General features: G+C 40.8%; 1 protein-coding gene across 1 annotated transcript in view; it reads left to right on the forward strand.

Annotated features, from left to right (window-relative positions):
* The first annotated feature begins 588 nt into the window (after positions 1-588).
* LOC126195379 (ATP-dependent RNA helicase DDX24) overlaps positions 589-24,789 on the forward strand; it is an 89,908-nt gene continuing 65,707 nt past the window's right edge. Inside the window, exons 1-3 of the mRNA XM_049933959.1 lie at positions 589-912; positions 18,541-18,852; positions 18,932-19,064. Of these exons, the coding sequence (XP_049789916.1) occupies positions 760-912; positions 18,541-18,852; positions 18,932-19,064 (598 nt within the window). The 5' untranslated portion in view covers positions 589-759. The remainder of the gene's footprint in view (positions 913-18,540; positions 18,853-18,931; positions 19,065-24,789) is intronic.

Consider the following 24,789-nt stretch of genomic DNA (forward strand, 5'->3'; position numbering starts at 1 on the left):
TTAAAATTTCTGCATAAAGGTATTTAAAATAATTCCCAATGTTCCAGTTGCAATGAGTGTGGTCTTGCTATATTAATTATGCGAGGAAAGCTTCAGTACTGTAACACATGTATTGATACTTAATGCACAATGATAATTAACTTCACCAAGTACATTACAGCCCAAATGTAAACAACTGCTTATCCTTCAGTCTACTTCTACAACGTGGTCACACACATGTATTACAAAAATAGCAATCACACACTCTCTTTTAGATGGGCGAACGCTCTTAAGCACAACCGAAAAGTAATTAGTACCATAAATTCCCTTTGATAGCAGTCAGCCACTTTAATACACTCGATTACTCGCTAATCTGTTTAGCGCATACAGATAATTGAGCGATCAGAATGAGGAAAACTACACGAATTTTATAGCTATGAATATACAATCATATTCCACTCGAGCATAGAGTTCCGTGTCAGTTGTTCATCTGTTGTTTCAGCCGGGTTTGTATAGCAGCTAGTCACATTACGTCGATTTCCGGTCCGAAATGTCAACGCAACTAGGGGCTTACTAGCGGGAGATAATCCGCAAACGTAGCGCAGTAAAGAAAGATGACTATCGAACGTCAAATACATCATACTGCCTTATCTTTGAATAACGAACTTTGGTGAGTTTACACGATATGAAACGCATGGTTTGTTTGTTTGGATTCGCGTGTGCTGCAAAGTAGTGCTTGTGAACGAAGGCGGTGACTCTCCTATAATATTTTGTGGTATAATGAGGAATCAGAAACCGGATCTCAGTTGGAATGTCGTGAGTATTGGAGAGGACTTACAGACATTGGGATTAGCCGGATTTGAGGAGCTTACGGAGTATGATGGTAACATAATTCAAACTGCATCGGATGCAAGCAATGACAGAAGCCTAAAGGTAAGCCGGAATGCATTCTGTAGGACGATCTTTATGGTGACATAGTCAATTTTCATAAATACAAATTGAAAGCAATTCATAATCAGTGTATTAATATGGCATAGGCCTAATCCGTATCACTTCAGGCAGGGGGTTACCTTCATAGTGTAAGATGTTATTGAATTTAGCACATGTTAAAATTCAGGAGTAAGTAAGAAACACACATTTTTTTTGTTTACCCCCAAAAGAATTCCTCACGCGAGATACAGGCCTCCAAAGAGGACACTGTGAACACCATTTGGAAGATACGAATCTCGGAATTTTTTTTAAAATGCTGTATCTCTTTAACAGTTCTAGATATTTTGTTAGAGTTTTTGTATTTGAAGGATAATTGCCTTATGATTACAACGGCATCCTCCGTTTGGACATAACTGTCAAAGTTCTTATAGTGTCACCTTCTGAATTTTTTTTCCATAAATGCCAATCTGAAAATTTTGATTTTTTTCTGTTGTTTAATACCATGTAGTTCTCCATTCCCTGAAAAGAAGAGCTTCCACTTTTTAAGTTGTACAGATTTTATTTAAAAAAAGGTCATTTTTTTAACTTTCAAGGGTTAGGTATGTCTCCACTGAAGTTGTTTCTTACTAATTTGTTTGTTACAATGTTTATTTCTGATCACTTTCTTTGTTGCAGTTATTTCTTTTCGCTTTCATTGTTGCAGATATTTCTTACACTTTGTTGTAATTTCTTGTCAGTTTATTTGCCGTGGTTGTTCATTGCAGGATTCTGTATTGTATTTGTTCAATGCTAATTTGTTTACTGAAGAGGCTTCTAAGAAATGTGAGACCATCCATTGAGTTCTGTGTTTTCGTGAGGAATTTACCAGTTGACACAGCTGCAGTGTGTTTGTGAAAAGGACTGTTTGAAATGTCTTCTGACTGGGGCCACAGGAGAGTGAAGTATGCTGACTATTTGCATATCCATAAAAGAGTGATATATAAGACAAACAAAAAAACATACTTTGTTCAGGTCGGGAATAGGTGTTCTCATTTGAAGACTATTTCAAAGTGAAGGTGTTTCCAGTGATGACTTTTTGGGTTCTAAATGTTTTGACAGAATAACAACAATGATAGTATCTGAACAAGATGAAGCCTCCCATGGTGCAGACGATGCAGATTTTGTATCAATAGAGGAAGAATTAAATTCCCTGAATAAATCAACTACAGAGTTAGGCGTTAGTCCTTTTAAGAAACTGTGGTCAGTGAAGTAGGGTCATGAGTTCTATGCATCAAGAAAGCACAGAGAAATTACTAAAGCTATGGATGAATACGCTACAGCAAAACTGACCACACTCTTCATAGTAGAAATTCCATCTTCAGACAAAAATGAACCACAGCACATTTGAACCTCTTGTCAGGAATTTTTCACAAATATCAATTCAGCTATTAAATATTGCGCATCCTAGAGTGAAAAGGTGCAAATTTTAATTATTATTCCAGAGACATTTTCAAAGTAAACAATTTTGAACCACATTCCATCAGTATCAAAGTACATGGCAGACAAATCAAGGAATGTGAGGTCTGTAAAAGGAGTCTTTGGAAGACCAGATCCTTATTATGGTCGTACCGTAAAAGCAGCTCAACTGAAACAGTGCAGTCATTTTATCTGGAAGAGAAATGGGACTGTTCCCCCGAGAGTGACACCAAAAAGGACACTACAACTGTAACAATTGAAGGTCAAAAAGTTGTGAAAGTGAAGAGGTACAGGACTCACGGTATTAAAGAAACTTTTACAATTTATAAGAGCAACTATACAACTTCACATACTGGAAGATGAAAATTGTATGCACTGCGACCTAAGTGGGTAGTTCCACACCCAGCTAGAGATGTCTTGTTTGTGTGTACTGTGTGAGTTTTGAACTTTGTGTGGTAACTTTGAAGAAATTACTGGAACATGTGACATATGACATCTTGGTTAGGCATATCAAGTCGTCTGTAGTCTGTGATGTAAAGTGAGAGACTGGTGACTGTCCTTAAAAGGGAGAACCATGTTTACAGACACTTGTCCTGGAAGACGTAGCAGATAACACTGCAGAAATTACATATGTGACATGGGATGAAAATAAAGTAATTAAGAAAAATTTTGCCTTTGACAGTTTCATTGACGAACTTGGTAAATGGGCAGTGCAATCAGTAACACACCATCTGAAGAAATTGCAACAACATGTAGCCGAAGTGAAAGGGTATGTATAGGCTGAAGAAATATGTTTAATGCTTCACTGTGATTTTGCTGAGAACTGGTCTTCCCACAAGAAGTACGAGGGTATCATTGGAGTAATGACCAGGTTTCAATTTTTACAGGATTGACATATTTTCATAACAAGACCACAAATATTGCAGTTATAAGTGATGACACAGGACTTGACTCAGCACATGCATTGCTAGCAATGCACAAAATTCTTCAACTACAAACAGGGGCTGAGAAGATCATCATTTTTTCCAGCTGTGTCCCTAGTCATTTTAGAAATCATTACCAGCTGTTTGAATTGGGTAATTCACTTGTGCCAACTGACTGGTTATATAGTGCCACTGGTCACAGGAAGGGGCCTTGTGATGGTGTAGGAGGCCTTCTGAAGCACCATGCTACAAACATAATCTTTCCATATGAAATACAGCTGTGATTCAGAATGCTGAGAATTTTAAGAGAATCGTGAAATCTTGCACATCACCAGACCTCATTCTTTTGTCCTAAGAGGAACTTGAATAATTCCATGAACAGGAAAAAGAAGAATGGTCCAAAGTACTCCTGTGAAAAGAATTCAGAAGACACATTTTTGGATCCAAAGTGATGGGTGAACTCATATTGCACGCACTTTAAAGAGCAAGAATAAAGAAATTTCATTCGTTCGGCCAACACCTTAGAAACAGCAGGATATTATTCAGATTCACAAAACCTGGGAAGGTGTGTGTGTGTGTGTGTGTGTGTGTGTGTGTGTGAGAGAGAGAGAGAGAGAGAGAGAGAGAGTTAAAGATTGTAAGTGCTCCAGTTCCAATTGGCTGTAAGTGCTCCAGTTCCAATTGGCTCAACATGAAGGCATCACACTTATATCAAAGGAAGATACTGCACCAGTGTAACACATTGTTCATTGACTGGCTAATTTCAGTACAAAACAGACTGCACAGAAGTTGTATGAATTGAAACCTTTGAAGTTTTCGGACCTTTCACATAAGTTTTGGAACCAATTATATGCTTGAAAAATGAGTCTCTTACTCATATTTAAAAACTAAAATTGTGTTAAATAAGGCTAGATTTTGATTTTTATGAGCCTGTTGCGTGATAATGTGGTAATAAAACAGGTTTTATGTATGACAAAAATTTCAATTGTTCATAAAACCTGTTCGACCTAAAAGTAGAAGCTCTCTTTTTCAGAGAAGGACTATATGGTACTAATCAACAGAAAGAAAAAATCAAAATTTTACGGATTGGCATTTTTGAAAAACAAAAATGTTCCAAAAATTTTAATCGTAAAGCAGTTCTTTTTCAAAAAAAAAAAAAAAAAAAAAAAAAAAATCGCCATCATCAAAATGGTATGCACAGTGTCATCGTTGTCAGTTTTCGTAACCAGAGCCGCTGCTAAGCCTTCCTAAAAGACAATTTCCATTCCTTCCGAACTGACTATGCAAATGTAGACGAGGTGTGGCTAAAATTCAAAGATACAGTAGCAACAGCAATTGAGAGATTCATACCTCATAAATTGGTAAGAGATGGAACTGATCCCCCATGGTACACAAAACAGGTCCGAACGCTGTTGCAGAGGCAACGGAAAAAGCATGCGAAGTTCAGAAGAACGCGAAATCCCAAAGATTGGCTAAAATTTACAGACGCGCTGTAATGCTCCCGCCCTAAATCGGACGTACGTTAGCTCTATAAAGCCTGTACTGTAATAAGTTCACGGGCTTCACCTTATAAACAAGGATTTTAGTACATAAGTTGACCGCGTGTACCTAATAGAAGCAAGATCGGACTTGTACTCAGTCAATAACTACAGTGATGCATCAAGCAAATGTAAAGTATAATTACTCGTTCGCATGGACAAGAAGTATACACAGTAGATGCTACCTATAATTAGTAATTCGGTCGCCAGCCTACTTAGGCAATGAGTGAGTTTTTCCTTGTACAAGTGGGTGCATGTACAAGCATAGTAACACGTAGTAATGATGCGTTATATGGCAAAGTTTGGAACCAGAAAAATCCACTGAACTAAAGTTTTCTCTTTTTGTACTAATTTGGACGAGATAAATTCACACAACACCACACAGCAATGATTACTACGAACTGCATTTTGTATATTGATCAGACTGAAATCGGGCATAGATTGTCCTAGAATGAGCAGTTTTGAAAGCACACATACAATGTCACTATTAAAATTGGAAAACAACACTAATACACTTAGGATTAATATAGAACTTAACTTTACTGGTCAAATCTGATCAGCACATTTCAAGGTTTGAAAGAAGGGGCAAGAGAAGGAGGGGGGCCCTGAAACTGTTATGGTCGTTATACTGAAACTATTAAGTACTGAAGGCAAATTAACACTCAAAATTATCAATCTATGGATAACTACTCTTTTGTCTTACTTCTGAATAATTTAACTGTCATTAGTTCTGTCTCAAATTAATTAAATAGCATCGCTAACTCAATTCAAAAAACTCTCTTCCAAGTTAGTCATACTTTTGTTCTTTACCAACATTTGCAATAACACATAGAACTTGAAACTTCTTTATAGCATAGGTTTGTCTGCTGATAATTCTTATTAACACTAATTTTAAACTTTCAGTTCAGGATACTCGGGTTGCACAATACGAGGTAAGGATCCTGTCTAGGTCAGTGATCAGGATAAGTCATGGCTAAAGCAATTCTGGTAAAAGTCACGTTATTATAGAACAGTTAGAAACAGTTTCGACACTGGTCCACACAGATACACTTCTTAAGATGAAATAAATGTTTGACCTGTGCAAGTCGGTGCGGCGGTTGGCGGGCAGCGAGATAGCGGGCAGCACGGCACACATACAAGCACGGCTAAGGCTCACACTACATCGGCACTTTCCATCTTCTTAGCGTCGTAATCTTTCCAACTTTGTGCCTCAGAATATAGCCATGCCAAGTAGTCGTCGGAATCGGTGCATCCGAGGCTCAATGGAATCCACTTTTCCTGGGTAGCCGCCTCGGTACAGTACGTGTTCCTCTGACCGATTCACAACTCCGACTGTTACTCGCCTCCGACTGTTATACTGATCCCGTTGTGCCGAACCGCGCCAGTGTGCGTTTTCCCGCCTCGCCTGCCTCCACCTTTTCCCGCTCCCCTACAGGTAGGGTATTCACCACAGGTTTTCTACTACACATATCCTACTGCATTACCTACGTATGGACCAAGTGTATAAATTACAATTTTCACATCTTACAATAGTTTTAACATTAAATACACTTCCCTTTGATTACCACATTATTTGAAATCCAACATAAATAATAATATTCATTTCAAAAGTTACTCACAGTTTCTTTAACATCACGATACGAACCGAAAAAGAAGTTCAAAACATTGCTTACATTAATTTACCTAAATTCATAAAGAAAAAAATTATTATATGTACAGTTGTCGTTACAGCGCGAAATTTGGCACGGACATCAATGTGAGATGCCTTTAATAGGTTCCACAACGAAACATTGTCTCGAAATTTGGTAGAAAATCCTAAGAAATTCTGGTCGTATGTAAAGTACACAAGCGGCAAGACGCAGTCAATACCTACGCTGCGCAGTGCTGATGGTACTGTTACCAATGACTGTGCCGCTAAAGCGGAGTTATTGAACGCAGTTTTCCGAAATTCCTTCACCAGGGAAGACAAATGGAATATTCCAGAATTTGAAACACGAACAGCTGCTAGCATGAGTTTCTTAGAAGTAGATACCTTAGGGGTTGCGAAGCAACTCAAATCGCTTGATACGGGCTAGTCTTCAGGTCCAGATTGTATACCGATTAGGCTCCTTTCAGATTACGCTGATACAATAGCTCCCTACTTAGCAATCATATACAACTGCTCGCTCATCGATAGATCTGTGCCTACAGATTGGAAAATTGCGCAGGTCGCACCAGTGTTTAAGAAGGGTAGTAGGAGTAATCCATCGAACTACAGACTTATATCATTGACGTCGGTTTGCAATAGGGTTTTGGCGCATATACTGTATTCAAACATTATGAATCACCTCGAAGGGAACGATCTATTGATACGTAATCAGCATGGTTTCAGAAAACATCGTTCTTGTGCAACGCACAATCTTTATTCGCACGAAGTAATGGCTGCTATCGACAGGGGATCTCAAGTTGATTCCGTATTTCTAGATTTCCGGAAAGCTTTTGACACCGTTCCTCACAAGCGACTTCTAATCAAGCTGCGGGCCTGTGGGGTATTGTCTCAGTTGTGCGACTGGATTCGTGATTTCCTGTCAGGAAGGTCGCAGTTCGTAGTAATAGACGGCAAATCATCGAGTAAAATTGAAGTGATATCAGGTGTTCCCCTGGGACCTCTGCTGAGCAGTTCTCTTAGGTTGTTCGCAGATGTTGCTGTAATTTACCGTCTAGTAAGGTCATCCGAAGACCAGTATCAGTTGCAAAGCGATGTAGAAAAGATTGCTGTATGGTGTGTCAGGTGGCAGTTGACATTAAATAACGAAAAGTGTGAGGTGATCCACATGAGTTTGTGTGAAACATTTTAAAACAAGGTGCTGCACACAAGGTAACTTCGCATTCTGTGCACCAGTATGAAGTCTCTTTGCAAAGGCCTTTTCTCGAACACACCACACACCTCCTTGTTGGTCTTTTCTTCGTTGTGGGTGGCAGAAGGTATGGAAAATGCCTGGCTGTAAGATGTGCTGCTTTTGGTGTTCGATGTGGGCGTCCTACTGATGTCCCTTGATGTGGTGAAGATATGGCCAACTGTTCACCAAGATTAATCAGGAAGCTCATTCTACTTTGTTTTCCACCAAGCTTCTTGTACAGAATGTATGCATTGTAGCATGCAATGTCCAACAAGTGGCGGAGAAGCTTCTGATAGTATTTTTTCAGCCTGCTTGTGGCCATCTGGTAGCATTGTAACTGAGAATCGCACCTATCCACACACACACACACACACACACACACACACACACACACACACACACACACACACCCCTCATATTCTTGTTGTAGTCAACGACAACTTGTGGCTTTTGAATGATTCCCTTCTTCGAGTTTACATTTACAAATGTATCGTCGTGGAAGGTACTGACCATAACAACGTCTCTTTTGTCTTTCCATTTCATTACCATCTGCTTGCCTTTGTACCTTGTTATGTACTCCCCTTTCTTCAGTTTTTCCTTTTTTACGAAGTCAGGGAACCCCTTCCTGTCTTGCCACATTGTGCCGACAACATCGGTGTTGTTGTCAAGATAAATACAGTGGCCTTTCCCGAGTAGATCGTGTGCAAGCTCCAAAACAATTCGAGAGGTTATTTTTTCGCCTGGATAGTGGCTACCAAAATTAGTGTCCTTTCCAGTCTAAACAATAAAGTCCCATACATACCCGGAACTGCTTTCACAGAGTTCGTACAATTTTATGCCAAATCTGCTACGCTTTGATGGAATATATTGCTTCCATCCAAGCTGTCCTTTCCAGAGCAACAACGATTCGTCAACGGTGATGTTCCTTTCTATCATGTACACTGATCCGAATTTACACCGCAGATGCTCCATAATGGAGTGAATTTTGAATAGTTTTCTGCTGATAGTGCCTAGTGGGTCATATGAGGTATTGTCAGCCAAGTGGAGGAATTTCAATAGAAGATGAAACCGCTTTCCACTCGTCACTTTCCTGATCCCTCTTTGAAAAGAACATTTTGTGGTCTGGTTTGTGAAGAATTCCTTGAAGTACAAGCATTCCAATAAGTATTTTTACCTCGTCGCATGTAGTATTCTGCCAACTGTGAACCCTGGAGCGTGCTGCTAAATTGGGATGAGAAGCTATGAACTATTCTGCACATAAGTTCATCTGTTCAGCTATCATTGTGCACAAAGCATCATCCACAAAACACATAAAACAACTCATCACATCATTTTGTTTTAGAGGCACAACTGTACCACTATTACCACTGAACAAGTATTGAATATGAACTGAACTAGCACGCACAAATTCACTAGGTACCGTCTGCTGCAGTAGTGTCTCATCGTCAGATGTTTCTGAATCGAAGTCACTTTCACTAGCCTCAACATCTGTATCTTGAAAACTTTCAGAACTGTCACTGAAATTATCATCACTTGTTAAAAGCAGCTTCTCAATCTCTGAATCTGATAAACGACTTCTTTTCGCCATTGCAAAAGATTACTCACTAACGCTGTGGTAAACACAGACGAAAAAGGCGCGCTTTTGCGGCTGCTTCACAGGACGCATTTTCTCGACGCGCGCTCGGGTGGACAATGTTATAACTAGCCTAGAACACGCTGTGTTGCCTGAAAAGAGCTGCCATCTAATGGACGAAGCTCAACTAATACCACAGTGTCAAACGGCAGGCCGATAACTCGTCATTCCCACTAGCTACTAGCCACAGAACGCAGTGGACAGATATATCCGTCGAACCCAGTGTGCAATAGCAGACCATGGACGGATATATCTGTCATGCCCACTTAAAAGGTTAACCTTCAAGCTATGTGCAGAGCACATTAGTTTTGATCATTGAAGGTCTGCTATCTGGACTCCACGATGTTGGTGCTACTATAACATTCATCTGGATACCAAGCTATGATGGCATGCCAGGAAATGACCAAATAGCTAAGGAAGCAACTACAGTTCCTAGACATTGTTTTCTATTCATAAAATATGCTTAGTGTCAAACATAATAGTGTGGCAGGAAGAGAAGCCTCCATCACCAAAATTAATTACTGTTATGTGGTGACTTGCTTTCATGCAGCAACTGTACACCCCTGTTACAGGGCCTAATGTGGTTCGGCAATGATTAAACAAAAATATATGACAATGCGGGCTGGCAACAGTTTACAATAATTTACTAAAAGAAATATTGCATGACTGAACTTAAGTGTGAAGCTGGTGCGTGACTATAGTTTAAATTTTATTTGCTCTGAATTTCCTTTAACTCTGGTTTAGACCTGAATCCAGTGAACAGTAACTATGATTACTTGTAGAATATCCAGTTCAGCTCCTCTTAGCTGTTGTAGACGTAGTCCTGATGCTGTCTTGATGTACTGTTGATATTCCGGATACTGGGTCTGTTTGCCTGCGTATATCTGCATTTGGTGGATGGATACCCATTTACGATCTGTTCGAGTGATTTATGATGGTTGCATAAAATAGTCCATGTTATGTGCATCCTCTGTGACATGGTGTTGATGACAGTCACGTGGGTGCACACCATGCATTGTACTAATTAGTCCCGGCTGTCTTAAATAGATTACTTTTCTTTTTGCTTCCGTAAAAGAAGTTAACCTGGTCACGGCTCCTGGAGCTTCCTGTGTAAAGGAAGATTGGGAAACTGAGTCCAGCATTTCTGTGTTTACTTTGCTACCCTCTGTTCCAGCTTTTGTGTTATCTACCATGACTTATTACAAACTTTGGAGCCACTGACAGTCTTTACTTACTATCAGAATTTCTCTTGAGTTTTGTGAGATTCTGCTACATTAGTAATTGAAGATTCACATATTGGCCTGTTGACATACAAACACATTTCATTCAGCATCTCTTGACCTATAACTCTCTGGTTTTCTATAAAACTGTGATGCATTAGTCCCTGTTTCGTAATAAGTTTCTTCAGAACGACTGTATACCATAGAGGGTCCCTCTCATTATGAACTTTTCTGTTAAGTACCTGTTTTGTTTAATCAGCTACTCTTCTAAAATTGAACCACAGTTTCTCTACAGTTTGCTCCTACGAGTTATTATATTTTGAGTTCTGTCTTGAGGTAACCCACTACTGCGTCTTTATCTGGTTCAGTGAACAAACAAAACTTTCTACTTGTTTTAGTTGCCCTTTTTTCTTGAATAATCATTGTTGCTGCAACTGCCTCATGGTCACTGATATCCAGATCAGTGTGATTTTTTGCCATTAGGTTAAATATATTTCTGTTATGAGTGTGCTTTTGAACTGTTTGTATTGCAGGATGTCTCGTCTCTTCCATTGCTTACAAAATTGTAATTGTCCTAGTTCATTGATGGATGATTAAAGTCTCCACCAATAACTATGGAACAAGATGGTCATGGGCAGTTTCATCTCAAATTATACAGGGCATGTCAATTCTTGATCATGAATTTCCCTGGAAAAATATATTTTAGACCTCTGTATCATATGTTTTAAGAAATAAAACATTTTCATTTAATCTGGTTTTTTTGTAAATAGTAAAGTCCTTTGAAATATGTTTACTTTGTAAATAACTCTCAAAACAATATAGAGCTAAAAAAACCCTAATAAACCAAAAGTACTGGAGACCTGGCAGATGTGTTTCTTTAAAGCCACTTTATATGTTCAGATTTAGTTCATGGCCTCTCTCTCTCTCTCTCTCTCTCTCTCTCTCTCTCTCTCTCTCTCTCTCTCTCTTTTACAGGCTTTCTTTTAATTTACAAATCTAAGAAGAAATTATACAAAAATTTTAATTTTTTTCCTGATTTGAAAAGTCACAGAATGTCAACTTTGTTGTTTTATTACCAGATACAACTGATACAATTTTAAATGACACCTTCTCTGCTCCAGCTATCTGTATTATGTAAATATTTATTATTAAAAATTTAAAAAATCACATTTTTATGGGTTTTTGTGAATTATTTACTTAAAAACCCCCATCACAAGACTTATTAAAACTGCAGATGCATTGTGTTAGGTTAATGTGTTAGTAGTAACTGCAATCAAAGTGAGCAATATTATTCAGTGTAAAGTGTTCGAAATTTTTCAACATTCTATATATTTCACATAATTGAATTTGTAGTGTAAAATATGCATGTTGGCAACATTGTTTCCAGCTCTCCTCTGTTTATAACAGACAAGTGAGAACTTGCACATTAATCATTCTGCATAGAGTTCTGTGTTCGGTTGGAACTTTTCGTTGGATACAGTGTCTGTGAGGAAACTACAGAAAGTGAAAGGGAGAGGTGTGTGGACTAAGAAAAAAGACACAAGAAGGTGGTGTTTAAGAAAAGTAAAAACACTTCACAAAAGTTGGATAACTCTCATGGATATTGCAGAAATATCTTGGTCCTCCAATAACTGTTACCATTAGCGTCTGTTGTGCAGGAATTGCTATACTCAATACAACAAGATATTTAGTGAAAACCCATGTGAATGATAGCTGTCCCCAGAAAGTTAAACTGATGAAGACAGTGCAGATGTTTATATTCCTGTGTGTGAAGGTTTTGATGCGTTGAATGTTATCATATCTGTTGTAACGCATAATATATCCCCCCTTAAACACCCAGGCAAGATAAGAAGCACAAGAAGAAAACAGCATGTATACAGAAGAGTGGAGGAACTAGAAAGAAGATTAACACAAGCAACATTTTCAAAATTTTGTGAAGTGTGTAATGTAGATGGGCTTGGTACAGAACCTGAAGATGGTGACATGCGCACACAACGTGATGTGTGGTTTTGAAACATAAACCCTACTACAGAAATACGTACGCACTTCTTCACATTACTTTATTTCAAAAGCTCGTAAAATAAAGAATGAAAACAGTATTTAGGCATGTCCAGATTCTTACTGTGTATCCATTGCAAGACGATAAGCTTAATGTTGCTGTGGAATACTATCTGCCGGCCGCGGTGGCTGAGCAGTTCTAGGCACTTCAGTCCGGAACCTTGCAACCGCTACGGTTAGTTAGGTTTAAGTAGTTCTAAGCTCTAGGGGACTGATGACCTCAAATGTTAAGTCCCATAGTGCTCAGAACCATTTGAACCAGTTTTGATGACAAGATTACAGCCGGCAAAGTCCTAACAGGCTGATGTTATTAGTGAAAATGGTCAAAAATTTTAAAGGTAGATATGTAACAAAATAAATAAGAGAAGCATTCTCATAATGAAAGAGGAGATGATTTCCAAGAAAGGTGCACAGTTAACTCGCAGCCTCACTGCAAGCAGAGTGGGAAATATGATACTGTGTTCTTCTTTGACAACAGAATGTCGCATGAGAGTAGTAGTGTGTCACATGAGAGTAGTAGAAGTCATGAGTGAATCTAGTTAAATTTCCGTGTTGAATTCTCTTATGTGGTGCCAGTTCATTCCCAATTTGAGTGATAGGCCTACTGAAAAATGTGAAGAATTCTGTTGGCAATATGAATTGCTTCCAGATCACGGCATGAGAAATTGCGCTCACCGTGGCTCTGGAAATTTTATGACGCTTTGAAGACGACAGTGAAAGTTAATTTTCCTTTCTAGCTCAAATGTAAGAAATGTAGGGAGAGAATTAGTATAACAAAGAACACGTGGTTTGGCTGTTCAAAATTAAGTATTGACCAGAGCATCATACTTTTTGCATGCTGGATAAGTAATTTTACATCTTTCAGTTAATGTGGTTTCTGACTATCACTGTTGTTTTAGGGATGTGTTATGTTGTTGTTACTAAAGTTACTGTCACCACTAGTGGTCAAAACAAAATTGTAGAAGCAGCTGGATCTCACATTGCCACCCGTTGGTTTGGAAGAGGACGATTACTGAAGAACGAAATAGAGTGCGTTTGGTTTTCTGTGGAAATTGAGCTGGCATCGAGAAAGTGCTTCATTTTATGTGTATATTCCAGGAGAAAGAAAATGGTAGCAACTGTCATTAGACATTTCATTTTGCCAGGCACAAAATTGATCACTGATTGTTAGGAATCATACAAAACATGGAAAAATGGAGTTGATCATGAATTTGTCAAACATTCAGTAGAATTTGTACTGTCCAATGACCCATCTGTGCACAGACATAACATTGAGCATCTCTGGAAGTCACATAAATCATCTGTTAAGGAAGAGGAGATGAAATGTACATATTTCAGTTTTTATATTTTCACAGCTTACAACTATCTGGCAAATCTCTCTTGTGAGACTCCACTACTTTTTTTAAAGATGTGTCAGAAGAGTATCCTGGGCACAAGAAAAAAAGGAATGGTGCCTGTTGCCTACACCACACATGGTATGCATGACGATTATATACTTCATGAGTAATGCAAGTGATATTATTCATTTCTTCAATAAAGCCCTACCAATGAAAAAAGTGCTGTTACTCCCAATTTTTTAAAGACTGTTTTTGATGCATTTGTCTTTTGTCATCTATCTTGTCAACATCCTTAGAGTTGACCATTTGATATATATTGCTTGCAGGAGGCCTTGATGTTAATGTGCACCGTTTCATGGAAATTACCAAAAAGGAGAATCTGAATTTAAAAATTAGGCTCACAGAATTCTTCTCCTTCTAACTAAAATGGGTAATATGCCAGCCAATGAAGGAAGTATGCACATGCATTTACTGCACTAATTTGAAACTTACGTGTTTCACCATAAGTAGTGTCACAGGGAAAAACAACACAGAGATGGACCTGATGCTTATGTTTACATGTCAAGAGCCAGAAGATAAATGCTGATGGCAGTAGTGTGCAGTGTGTCGTGCTGCTGAAGGGATGATTGTTGAAGCATCACGCCTTCAGGACACTGACAATGATGTAACATATGCATTGTGGGAGGGAGGAGAGTTGGTGTAGAAGACAGTGGAGCTAGGGAAGTGTGTTACAGAGATTAGGTGTTGTCATAAAAGGAGAAGCTTGTCATTATATCTGCAGGGTTCAGAGACAGAAGTAAAATCAGCCTTATCCCAGACTACTGACACATTAGTTCTTCATTTCGACTTTGTTGAGAACTGGTCTGTTGCTTTGCAGAAGGAAGTTCCAAGCTACCACTGACACAAATCACAAGTGTCAATATTCGTATATGTTGCCCACTTCCATGGAACATCACACTGTTTTGCTATGCTCAGTGATGATCTCATTCATGGCAGCACGATAATTGGTGACATAGCATATAGGGGCCGTACATTTCCTAAATGTGTGTGTGTGAGACTGATGGGGCAGCATCTCATTTTAAAAACCACTTTCAGCTTTATGAGCTTGGAAAACACTATGCAGGAATTGAGACAAAAAAATAGGTATTTTGAGCCTCTTTTTTTAAAGGTTACTTTAGTAGCGACCATGCAGGGGGCAAGAGAGGAGTGCGCGTTTGCCGTTATGGTCTATTTTTGGATGGACATTTGGTCACATCAGAACTCAGCGCGCATTCAGGAAACAGTTTGACATCATGCCTGCAGGTCATGTTTCTGATGGGAAGTCAATTGTTATGTATGTAGACACCTTTATGGATACTGGAAGCATGCAGAAAAAGAAACAGGACCTTCAAGAACCACCAGAATGCCTGAAAACATTGAGAGGCTAAGGAAGTCGATTTTGAATTCTCCCAAGTGATCTGCACTTAAAGATGCAGCTGCCCTTACAATTTCTGAACTCACAGTGAGACAAATTCTTCATGAAGAGGTGAAATTTCATCTGTAGAAACTGTCAGTGGTGCACACACTTCATCCATGTGATTTTGTTTTACGAAAAAATGTGTGTGATGCCTTGATCGATTAGCTGCCTCATGACGCCTTAGTGTTCTTCAACGATGAGACCCATTTTCATTTGTGTGGCTGCGTGAATAAACAAAATATGTGGTATTGGAGTGGCACGAACCCCCGAGAAGTTCATAAGCAGCCCCTGCACACAGAATGTGTGACTGTTTGGTGTGCACTGTCTAAAGTTGGCATTATTGGCCCATGGTTTTTCGAAGAGAATGATAAGGCAGTGATGGTCACTTTGAAGAGTTCTGTTTAGATGATTGAACAGTTTCTTCTTCCAGAACTTGAAGAAATGGATGTGGGTGATGTCTGGTTCCAACAAGATGGCGCCACAGCTCACAAGGCATGAACATCGATGACCATGTTGCGCGAACACTTCCCTGATCGTCTCATCTCTTTGAGGGGTGATCTCCAGTGGCCAGCACGCTCACCAGATTTAGTGCCATGTGATTTTTTTCTTATGGGACTAAGTAAAATCCTCTGTGTATACTCATCATCTGCAGACGGAACAATATTCGTGTTGCTATTGCCAACATCAACACAGACATGTTGCAAAAAATGGACTGAAACTTCCAATTTCGATTCTCCAAATGCATTGAGCAGAACGGAGGCCACCTTCAAGATATAATTTTAAAAACTTAATGGAACAAAACTTTGGATATTACTCTTTGTAAAGAAAAAGGAATTAAATTGAAGTCTATAATACTTTCTGATTTATGATATTTTTTTTTTTAATAAGGAAGTTCCTGTGCCACACCCTGTATAAGGGGTGCTATTGGATTTGTACAAACCATATCAAATTACTAAGAAACACGAAACTATTACTTCTAAATGAAAGTACATTAGGGAAATTCCATTTAAGCTCTTTTCAACAGTACAGTGTAGGCAATTTTAATTCATGGAATGTCATAAAGAAGTAGAATCATGACAGAAACTTAAAAATGTATATACAAAGTTAATTTCTATATCCAATTTTTTTAGTAAAATGCTGGAACTAAACAAACGGTTTTTTTTTCCCACACACTTATAAGGCTGTAAAATAATTATTCTGACTAAGGTATACCAGTTTTGCATTACATTTGCTCAACATCAGCAATCAGTTTAAATTTTTGGCAAGTGTCCATAATTTTTTGACCCTGAGAGTAGTTAGAGATAACATAAAAATTTCTCAAATTTTGTACTGCAAAATATTGCTCACTCTGATTGTACCTTCCATAAGTACCATGACCAGCTAATATACCATGCAATTTTTATGTAATTCAGGATAGGGGTCTTAGAGAAAATAATTAATAAAGAATAAAAAAATTCAGATTCGCTCATTTTTATGTAGAAACAATCTGATAGTTTAAGAATTCGAGGCCTGAATTTCATGGCTGACAATTAGCAGTCTCTCCACTTTTATCATTTCTCAAGATAGTTAACATCCTGTGACTTTATATTTTCAAAAGATAAATTTGAAGTTTGTTAAAAGTTAAAAATTTTCATAGTCTTTTTTTCCAAATTAAAGATGAAAAAAAGCTCAGAAGTGTGTATGTGTTAATCAAATCAGATAGTATTGTAAACAAGGTTTTTATTAAAAATAATTTCGGATCTATTTCACTAGTAGTTTTCTTTTATTAATTTTTTTATTTTCCCTTACATTACGACATTTTCACAAACGCTCTCATTTAGAGGGTTCTGCAATGTTGTAACAAATCATCAAAAAATTTTATTTTAGTAATCCACCTAGAAAGAAATCTGCTGCATGCATAACAAAATTAGTAATAGCAAAAACAATCAATTATTGACAAAATTACTTAATTGGATAGATAAAAAAATCTACTCACCAAGCGGCGGCAGAACACACATAAAAGACTGTTGTAATTGGCAAGCTTTCGTAGCCCGTGGTTCCTTCTTCAGACAGAAGGGTTGAAGGGGAAGGAAGAAAGGTGAAGGAAAAAAGGTCTAGGAAAAGGGGTAGATTTCAGAAAAGTCACCCAGAACCGTGGGTCAGGGAAGACTTACCGTATGGGATGAGAAGGAAAGGCTGATTGTTGGGGACTGCATCGGATGAGATTTGAAAACCTGAGATCTTAAAGGTGGAAGGCAGGGTAATAAGCAAACAGAGATTACTGCTTACATCTTGCATGGGTTAATAAGACTGAAAATCTAAGTGCATTGTACGTAACAGAGGTGGGAGGGGGGCAATGAAAATAGATGGGAAAGACGATAAAAGATGTAGAAAACTAAAACGGAGTGATTCAAAGAGTAGTTACAGTGAAGAACTGTAGACTGTAGTGAAGACTGAAGACAAAAGTTTTTTGTGTGTGTATTCTGCCGCCGCTTTGTGAGTAGATTTTTTTATCTGTCCAGTTAAATAAAATTAGTAATAGCTGTTTTAAGTAATTTAAACTATCACATACTAATCAAACTTATTAGGAGTGTAGTTCTGAACTAAGCATATGTTACATTTATTCAAAACTGCAATAACTCTGGCACTGCCATACTGTGGTTAAGAGGTGGTTGCTTGTCTGTTTCTTATGTGTCATGGCAGTCAAATTAGTGTTAAGGGCTGAAGTAAAGTCCACCAATTATTCTGCTTTCTGTTTTACAATCAGGCTTCTGATCCAGTTGTGTCGTATTCATAAAAAAAGTCTTGCTGTAATTCAGAGATGATGATGATAATATGATTGTAAGCAGCTTATGGTTATTGAATATTTATTATGTTATTGCGTTTTGTAAAATTTGATCATACAATGGAGGTGATATTGCGTTTTCCCATTTTTGCAATACACTTAACAGAACTTATTCATTTTAAGTTCTGGAAATGTTGATGTTATGTGATATTTATCTATCAAGAAATAAATTTTTTGATTAGTTTTGTCTAAGTGTGGAAGATTTTAACATTTAGGTGTAGCTCTGTTTATAATTTTTGTCCTTTTTTGTAACAACAATACAGTATTGTAATTGTGTAATAACCATTGTCTTTTTTTTTTTTTTGTAGAAAAAGAAGAGGAGGAGGAAGAAGAAGAAACCAGTTCAGACAGACAACAGTGACAATATTGCTAAAACAAGCAAGAGGAAAGACAGGGATGGCGATCTAAGTCAGCTAGCATCTTCAAAAAAAATTAAGTATGAAACAACACAACAATCATGTTCTGATGCCGGCAGCAGTGAAAAGATAGCGATTAAAGATGGAGGAGATATTTATGAAGGTATAATGGGGGGAATGGAAGCATGGCATGGATTACATGTACCCACTCAAATAATAAAAGCTCTATCTGAACTGAAATTTACAAAACCAACTTCAATACAGGTATTGTAATTGTGTAAGAACCATTGTCATTTTGATTCCCTGTATTGTTTCTAATGCTACATGTCTGGCGTTGTTATAGTCCATGGCATTACCACCAGCAATCCTAGGGAAACGAGACATACTGGGTGCTGCTGAAACAGGAAGCGGAAAAACTCTTGCATTTGGAATTCCGATAATAAGTGGCATTTTGGAGTGTAAGAGAAGGGATTCAGGTGAGAAACAAACATATAAAAATAAAAGTTAATTGAACAGTAGTTTAACAGGACATATGTGTATCTCATGCTAAAACACAGTTTCTGTTATAACCTTTAATCACCAATAATTGCGTGGATATTCAAAAACACTCACTTAGAAACAATAGCTGGTTACATGATAACAACTCAGTATCTCTCATTCGACTGCCGTGCCGTGACATGGGGCCGGCGCCGTTCGTAGCTAGGTGGCGGTCCCGCGCTCAGCCGAGTTGCGGAGTGCCTCTATCGCCGTTTGCACGTACTGTTGTGGCGGCACTGTTAAATGTCGTGGCACAGTCACAACACTTTTCCCCCTTGAAAAAAAACACTCACTTCCTTGGAGACATGGACAGTGCGGAGACATCCATGGCCTCTTGTGAGGCCCCGAGAAGATCCTGCTGAGAGACACAAAAGTATGGTCGAAAATGTCCAGGACGGAAGCTCGTGCGTGGAACGTGCCTCTTGGACGAGATGATGGGTGAAAACTCTGGAGCAGCATCCATAGGTGTCGTGGATCTGGGGGTGTGCTCCAGCGAGATGGGTCCCGGAGAAGGCGGCGTCGCGACTGGGGCCGGTTCTGGCATACTCGGAAGCGGTAGCGACGTCGGCTGCATCAACACGTATGGTAGATCGGCAGCAGCGACAGGACTGGCTTCTTGGGCTGGTGGAGGCGAAGGAAGGGGCGGTGGCACCGGCGTGGCCACCACTCGTGGGCGCATCTGGTCATAATGGCGAACAACCATGCCGTCGTCCATACGTATTTCACAAAGCCGGCGGCCGCGAAGAGTCTTGACCACCCCTGGAATCCATTTAGGGTGAAATCCATACCCTCGTGCCCACACGTCGGCGCCCACCGAGTATTTTCCCGCACTAGGGGACACTGCACAAGGCCTGACAGGGTGAAGCAGGTGCAGTACAGTGCGCGGTTGGCGGCCATGCAAGAGTTCAGCAGGGCTGCGATCACCCAGAGGCGTGAAGTGATACGAACTCAGAAATTGCAGCAGAGCGTCATCTGTGGAAAAATCACTAAGGAATTTTTTCATCTGGCTTTTGAAAGTGCAGACAAGGCGCTCGACCTCCCCATTCGATTGCGGATGGAAGGGCAGTGCTGTAACATGATGAATCCCTTGGCCAGTACAAAAATCACGGAAGGCCTGCGAAGAGAACTGAGGGCCATTGTCCGTGACGATCGTGGATGGAAGACCTTCTAGCGCAAATATTTTGGACAAAGCCAGCATCATCGCCGTAGTGGTGGGCGACGGACATCGAACAACAAACGGAAACTTCGAGAAGGCGTCAATCAACAGTAGCCAATAAGTACCGAGGAAGGGGCCGGCAAAGTCAGCGTGCACCCTTTCCCATGGTTGCGCCGGATCAGGCCACGGAGAGGGCATTGTACGAGGTGCAGCCAGTTGTTGAGCACACTGACCACACGCAGCAACCATGTGGGCGATGTCCTAATCAATACCGGGATAAACGTGCCTGTGGACCAGGGACCTAGTCCGAGAAATCCCCCAATGGCCTTCATGCAACAGTTTGAGAACATCTTTGCGAAGAGAGGCTGGCACCACGACCCGTGGAGATGCGCCATCCGTGGCCAGAAGAACAACACCATCACGAACAGACAGACGAAGGCGCAAGGCATGGTAGTTGCAAAGGGGATCCGATGCCCGGCCATTGGTCCTGTCCGGCCAACCCCGTTGAACAAAACCGATCACCTGACGCAGGACCGGGTCTCGCGCAGTAGCCGACGCGACCTGCGAACCTGTAAGTGGAAAACCCTCGACCGCACGATGTTCTTCCTCATCAATGTGGAAACAGAGTAGTTCATCACGATCGAAAACCGGGTCGGGGCCCATCGGCAATCGCGACAATGCGTCAGCGTTGGCGTGCTGGGCCGTAGGGCGATAGTGAATCTCATAGTGAAAACGAGACAAGTATAAGGCCCAAAGTTGCAGGCGGTGAGCTGCCTTATCCGGAAGCGATGCCGATGGGCTGAACAGAGAGACCAGCGGCTTGTGGTCGGTGATGAGGTGAAACTTAGAACCATACAAAAAAACGCTGAACTTTTTTTGAGCATAAATGATAGCGAGCGCCTCCTTTTTGATTTGAGAGTAATGCCGTTGCGCATTGTTGAGGGTCTTGGAAGCATAGGCAATGGGTTGTTCCGACCCATCCTCATACCGATGGGTGAGAACAGCCCCTAGGCCATACTGTGACGCGTCAGTCGCCAGAACCAAGTGCTGACCCGGACGGAATGTGGCAAGACAAGGCGCCGACTGCAAATGAGCCTTCAGGCGGACAAAAGCCTGCTCACACTCGTCGGACCAACAGAAAGGGACGTTTTTGCGTAACAGCTGATGCAGAGGATGAGCTACCGCCGCCGCGGATGGAATGAATTTGTGATAATAAGCAATCTTGCCTAGAAACGCCTGAAGTTCTTTGACCGTATACGGCCGGGGTAGAGCGTTAATGGCCACAACGTGCTGACGTAGAGGACGTATACCCTCATGGGACAAGTGGAAACCAAGATACACAGTGGAGGGTTGGAAGAACTGTGACGTGTCCAGATTGCACTTCAACCCAACCGAATGCAAAACCCGAAACAGTGAACGCAAATTGCGAAGGTGCTCCTCAGTGGAGGCCCCCGTGACAACAATGTCAGCCAGATAGTTGATGCAACCGGGAACGAAAGCCGTGAGCTGTTCCAAAAACCGCTGAAAAATGGCCTGCGCGCTAGCGACGCCAAATGGTAACCGCTGGTACTCATACAACCCACAAGGAGTGTTGACGACAAGAAATTCCTTGGAAGAAGCATCCAACGGCAACTGATGGTACGCCTCCGATAAGTCAAGTTTGGAAAAGAACTGGCCCCCAGCGAGCTTGGCAAATAACTCCTCAGAACGGGGAAGAGGATAAGTGTCAATGAGGCTCTGAGCGTTGACGGTGGCTTTAAAATCACCACACAATCGCAGACTCCCGTTTGGTTTAGAAACCACCACGATTGGCGATGCCCATTCGCTGGAGGTAACAGGAAGGAGAATCCCTGAAGCTGTTAACCTGTCTATCTCAGCCTTGACAGATGCACGCAATGCCACCGGAATAGAGCGTGCCCGGAAAAACTTAGGGCGAGCAGTAGGTTTAAGAGTAATGTGGGCTTCAAAATCCTTGGCACGACCCAGACCAGCAGAGAACACAGACGAAAATTCAGAACACAATCCATCCAGCGGTTGATACGGAATATCCTCAGATATGAGGTGCACATCATCATCAATGGAGAACCCGAACAACTGGAAGCATCATAACCGAACAGGTTTTCAGTGCCCGCATGATCCACCACATAAAACGTGAGGGGCCTAACAACAGACTTGTAGGCAGTGGAAGCATCAAACTGGCCAATGATAGGAATTTTCTGTTTATTATAAGTTCTCAGATTCCGCGTAACTGGAGACAAGGGAGGGGAGCCCAACTCCAAATACGTGTGAGAATTAATGAGAGTTACTACAGAGCCAGTGTCCACTTGCATGCGAATGTCTTTATCCAGAACACGAACAGTAACAAACAACTTATTTGTTTGAGAAAGCACACAGTTAACATCCATGTCCGATGCCTCGTCCTCGTCGACAGGAACTTTAGGGGACTGGCACACAGAAGCAATGTGGCCTTTTTTCCTACATGAATTACACGTGGCCCAACGTTTTGGACATGCGACCCTGTCATGCTGTACGAAACAACGTGGACAAGAAGGAAGTGCGGAACGAACCTGCTTCTGTGGTTGCTGTTTTTGCTGCGAGCGTTGCAGCCCAACGCAACGTTGTTTACGCGAGTGAACCGCCGCCACATCTTCGTTCTCCTGTGAAACACGCAAATTGTGTGTGTCGAAAGTTGACTGTACAGCGCCTACATCACACCACGCGTCTATTTGCGCGTCAGCAGCGTGAGACACTTCAAAGGATTGAGCGATGCTTAGAACTTCCGACAATGACGGGTTTGGCAGTTGTAGGGCATGTTGCCAAACTTCTTTATCAGGAGCAAGCCGTAGAATAGCATCCCTAACCACTGAATTAGCATAAGACTCATGATGAGTGTCAGTGACAAACTGACATTTCCTACTCAGACCGTGTAGTTCCGCCGCCCAAGCCCGGTAAGATTGATGGGGCTGTTTACGACACCGGTAGAACGCCACGCGGGCGGCAACGACGTGGGTGTTCTTGCGGTAATAGTTAGACAATAAGTCACACATTTCTTGGAAGGACAGGGAGGCAGGTTCCCGCAGAGGGGCTAACTGAGATAGCAACTGATAGATCCATGGGGAAATCCAAGATAGAAATAACGACTTACACATAGGAGTGTCGACAACGCCAAAAGCCAAGAAGTATTGCCGCAAACGCTTCTCATAATCCTCCCAGTCTTCAGCGGCCTCGTCGTAAGGAGGGAATGGAGGCGGAGAAGAGGAAGACAGACGATGAGTAAGCGACGTCGACAACGCCTGAATAGAAGCCGTCAGCTGTGTTTGTTGTGCCTGAATAGCAGCCGTCAGCTGTGTTTGTTGTTCAATGAGCGCTTGCATAAGCTGTTCCATGTCTGCCCCGTCACGAACACACAAATGCACAACGCAGTGAAAATATCCGACCTCGTCGCCAAAAAGTGTTATAACCTTTAATCACCAATAATTGCGTGGATATTCAAACACACTCACTTAGAAACAATAGCTGGTTACATGATAACAATTCAGTATCTCTCATTCGACTGCCGTGCCGTGACATGCGGCCGGCGCCGTTCGTAGCTAGGTGGCGCTCCCGCGCTCAGCCGAGTTGCAGAGCGCCTCTATCGCCGTTTGCGCGTACTGTCGTGGCGGCACTGTTAAATGTCGTGGCACTGTCACAACAGTTTCAGCTTTATGTTAGCTTTTAAATACCATTGTTTTGAAAAATTGAGTAGTTGTACTGTAAAGAGGCAAATTGCATAACTGTCTCACATAAACTTTCCCTTGTCAAATATTCAGGAAGGAAGAAACATGTTTGTTCATTCCTGTCACAGTACATTCCTGACAATTTTATAGTAGCAATTAGATAAGTTTTAATATTTGCTATTTTTCAGGATGAGATGTTTTTCGTAGCACACATTTATTGATGGGAGAGAATGGTTTCACTCTGTATGGAATGTGTTGCATGTGACAGATTGAAAGTGAACACCACACCAGAGTTCAATTTAGTACCTGTATACATTTCTTTTGCTTGCAGTGTTCTACTGTTTGACCCATCAGAGCTTTTCTGATGGACTAAATGAAAATTTTTAATAGCTTCTCTCCATTCTTTTGAACTTCACAGAAGCTGCCCTACAATGCTCCGGCTCTAGCCTGTCTAATTGAATAGACATACTAGATACTTTGACTTCTTCACAGACCCATGACTGTTACAGAGGTGACGTTCTTTTCAATTCGTGCAGTATGTGCTGTGTAATTGAAGTTTGGAAAGAATGTAAATGGGCTGGTGGCAAATCTTAAATTCTGAAGCTGCTCATGCGGATGGTGCAAACAGAGAGCACAGCCTATGACAGGCAGATATCGTGGCCTGGTATGTCATTGTTAATTTCACATACCTTGTCATGACTGATGTGGAATTTTAGTTGTTTTTCTCTGACCGTAGCTGGTAATTGTTTGCTCCCAGCTCTTGGACTGCTTACAGAGACTTAGTATACAGCT

This window comes from Schistocerca nitens, chromosome 7, assembly GCF_023898315.1.
Source record: "Schistocerca nitens isolate TAMUIC-IGC-003100 chromosome 7, iqSchNite1.1, whole genome shotgun sequence".
Classification (NCBI taxonomy): Eukaryota; Metazoa; Arthropoda; class Insecta; order Orthoptera; family Acrididae; genus Schistocerca; species Schistocerca nitens.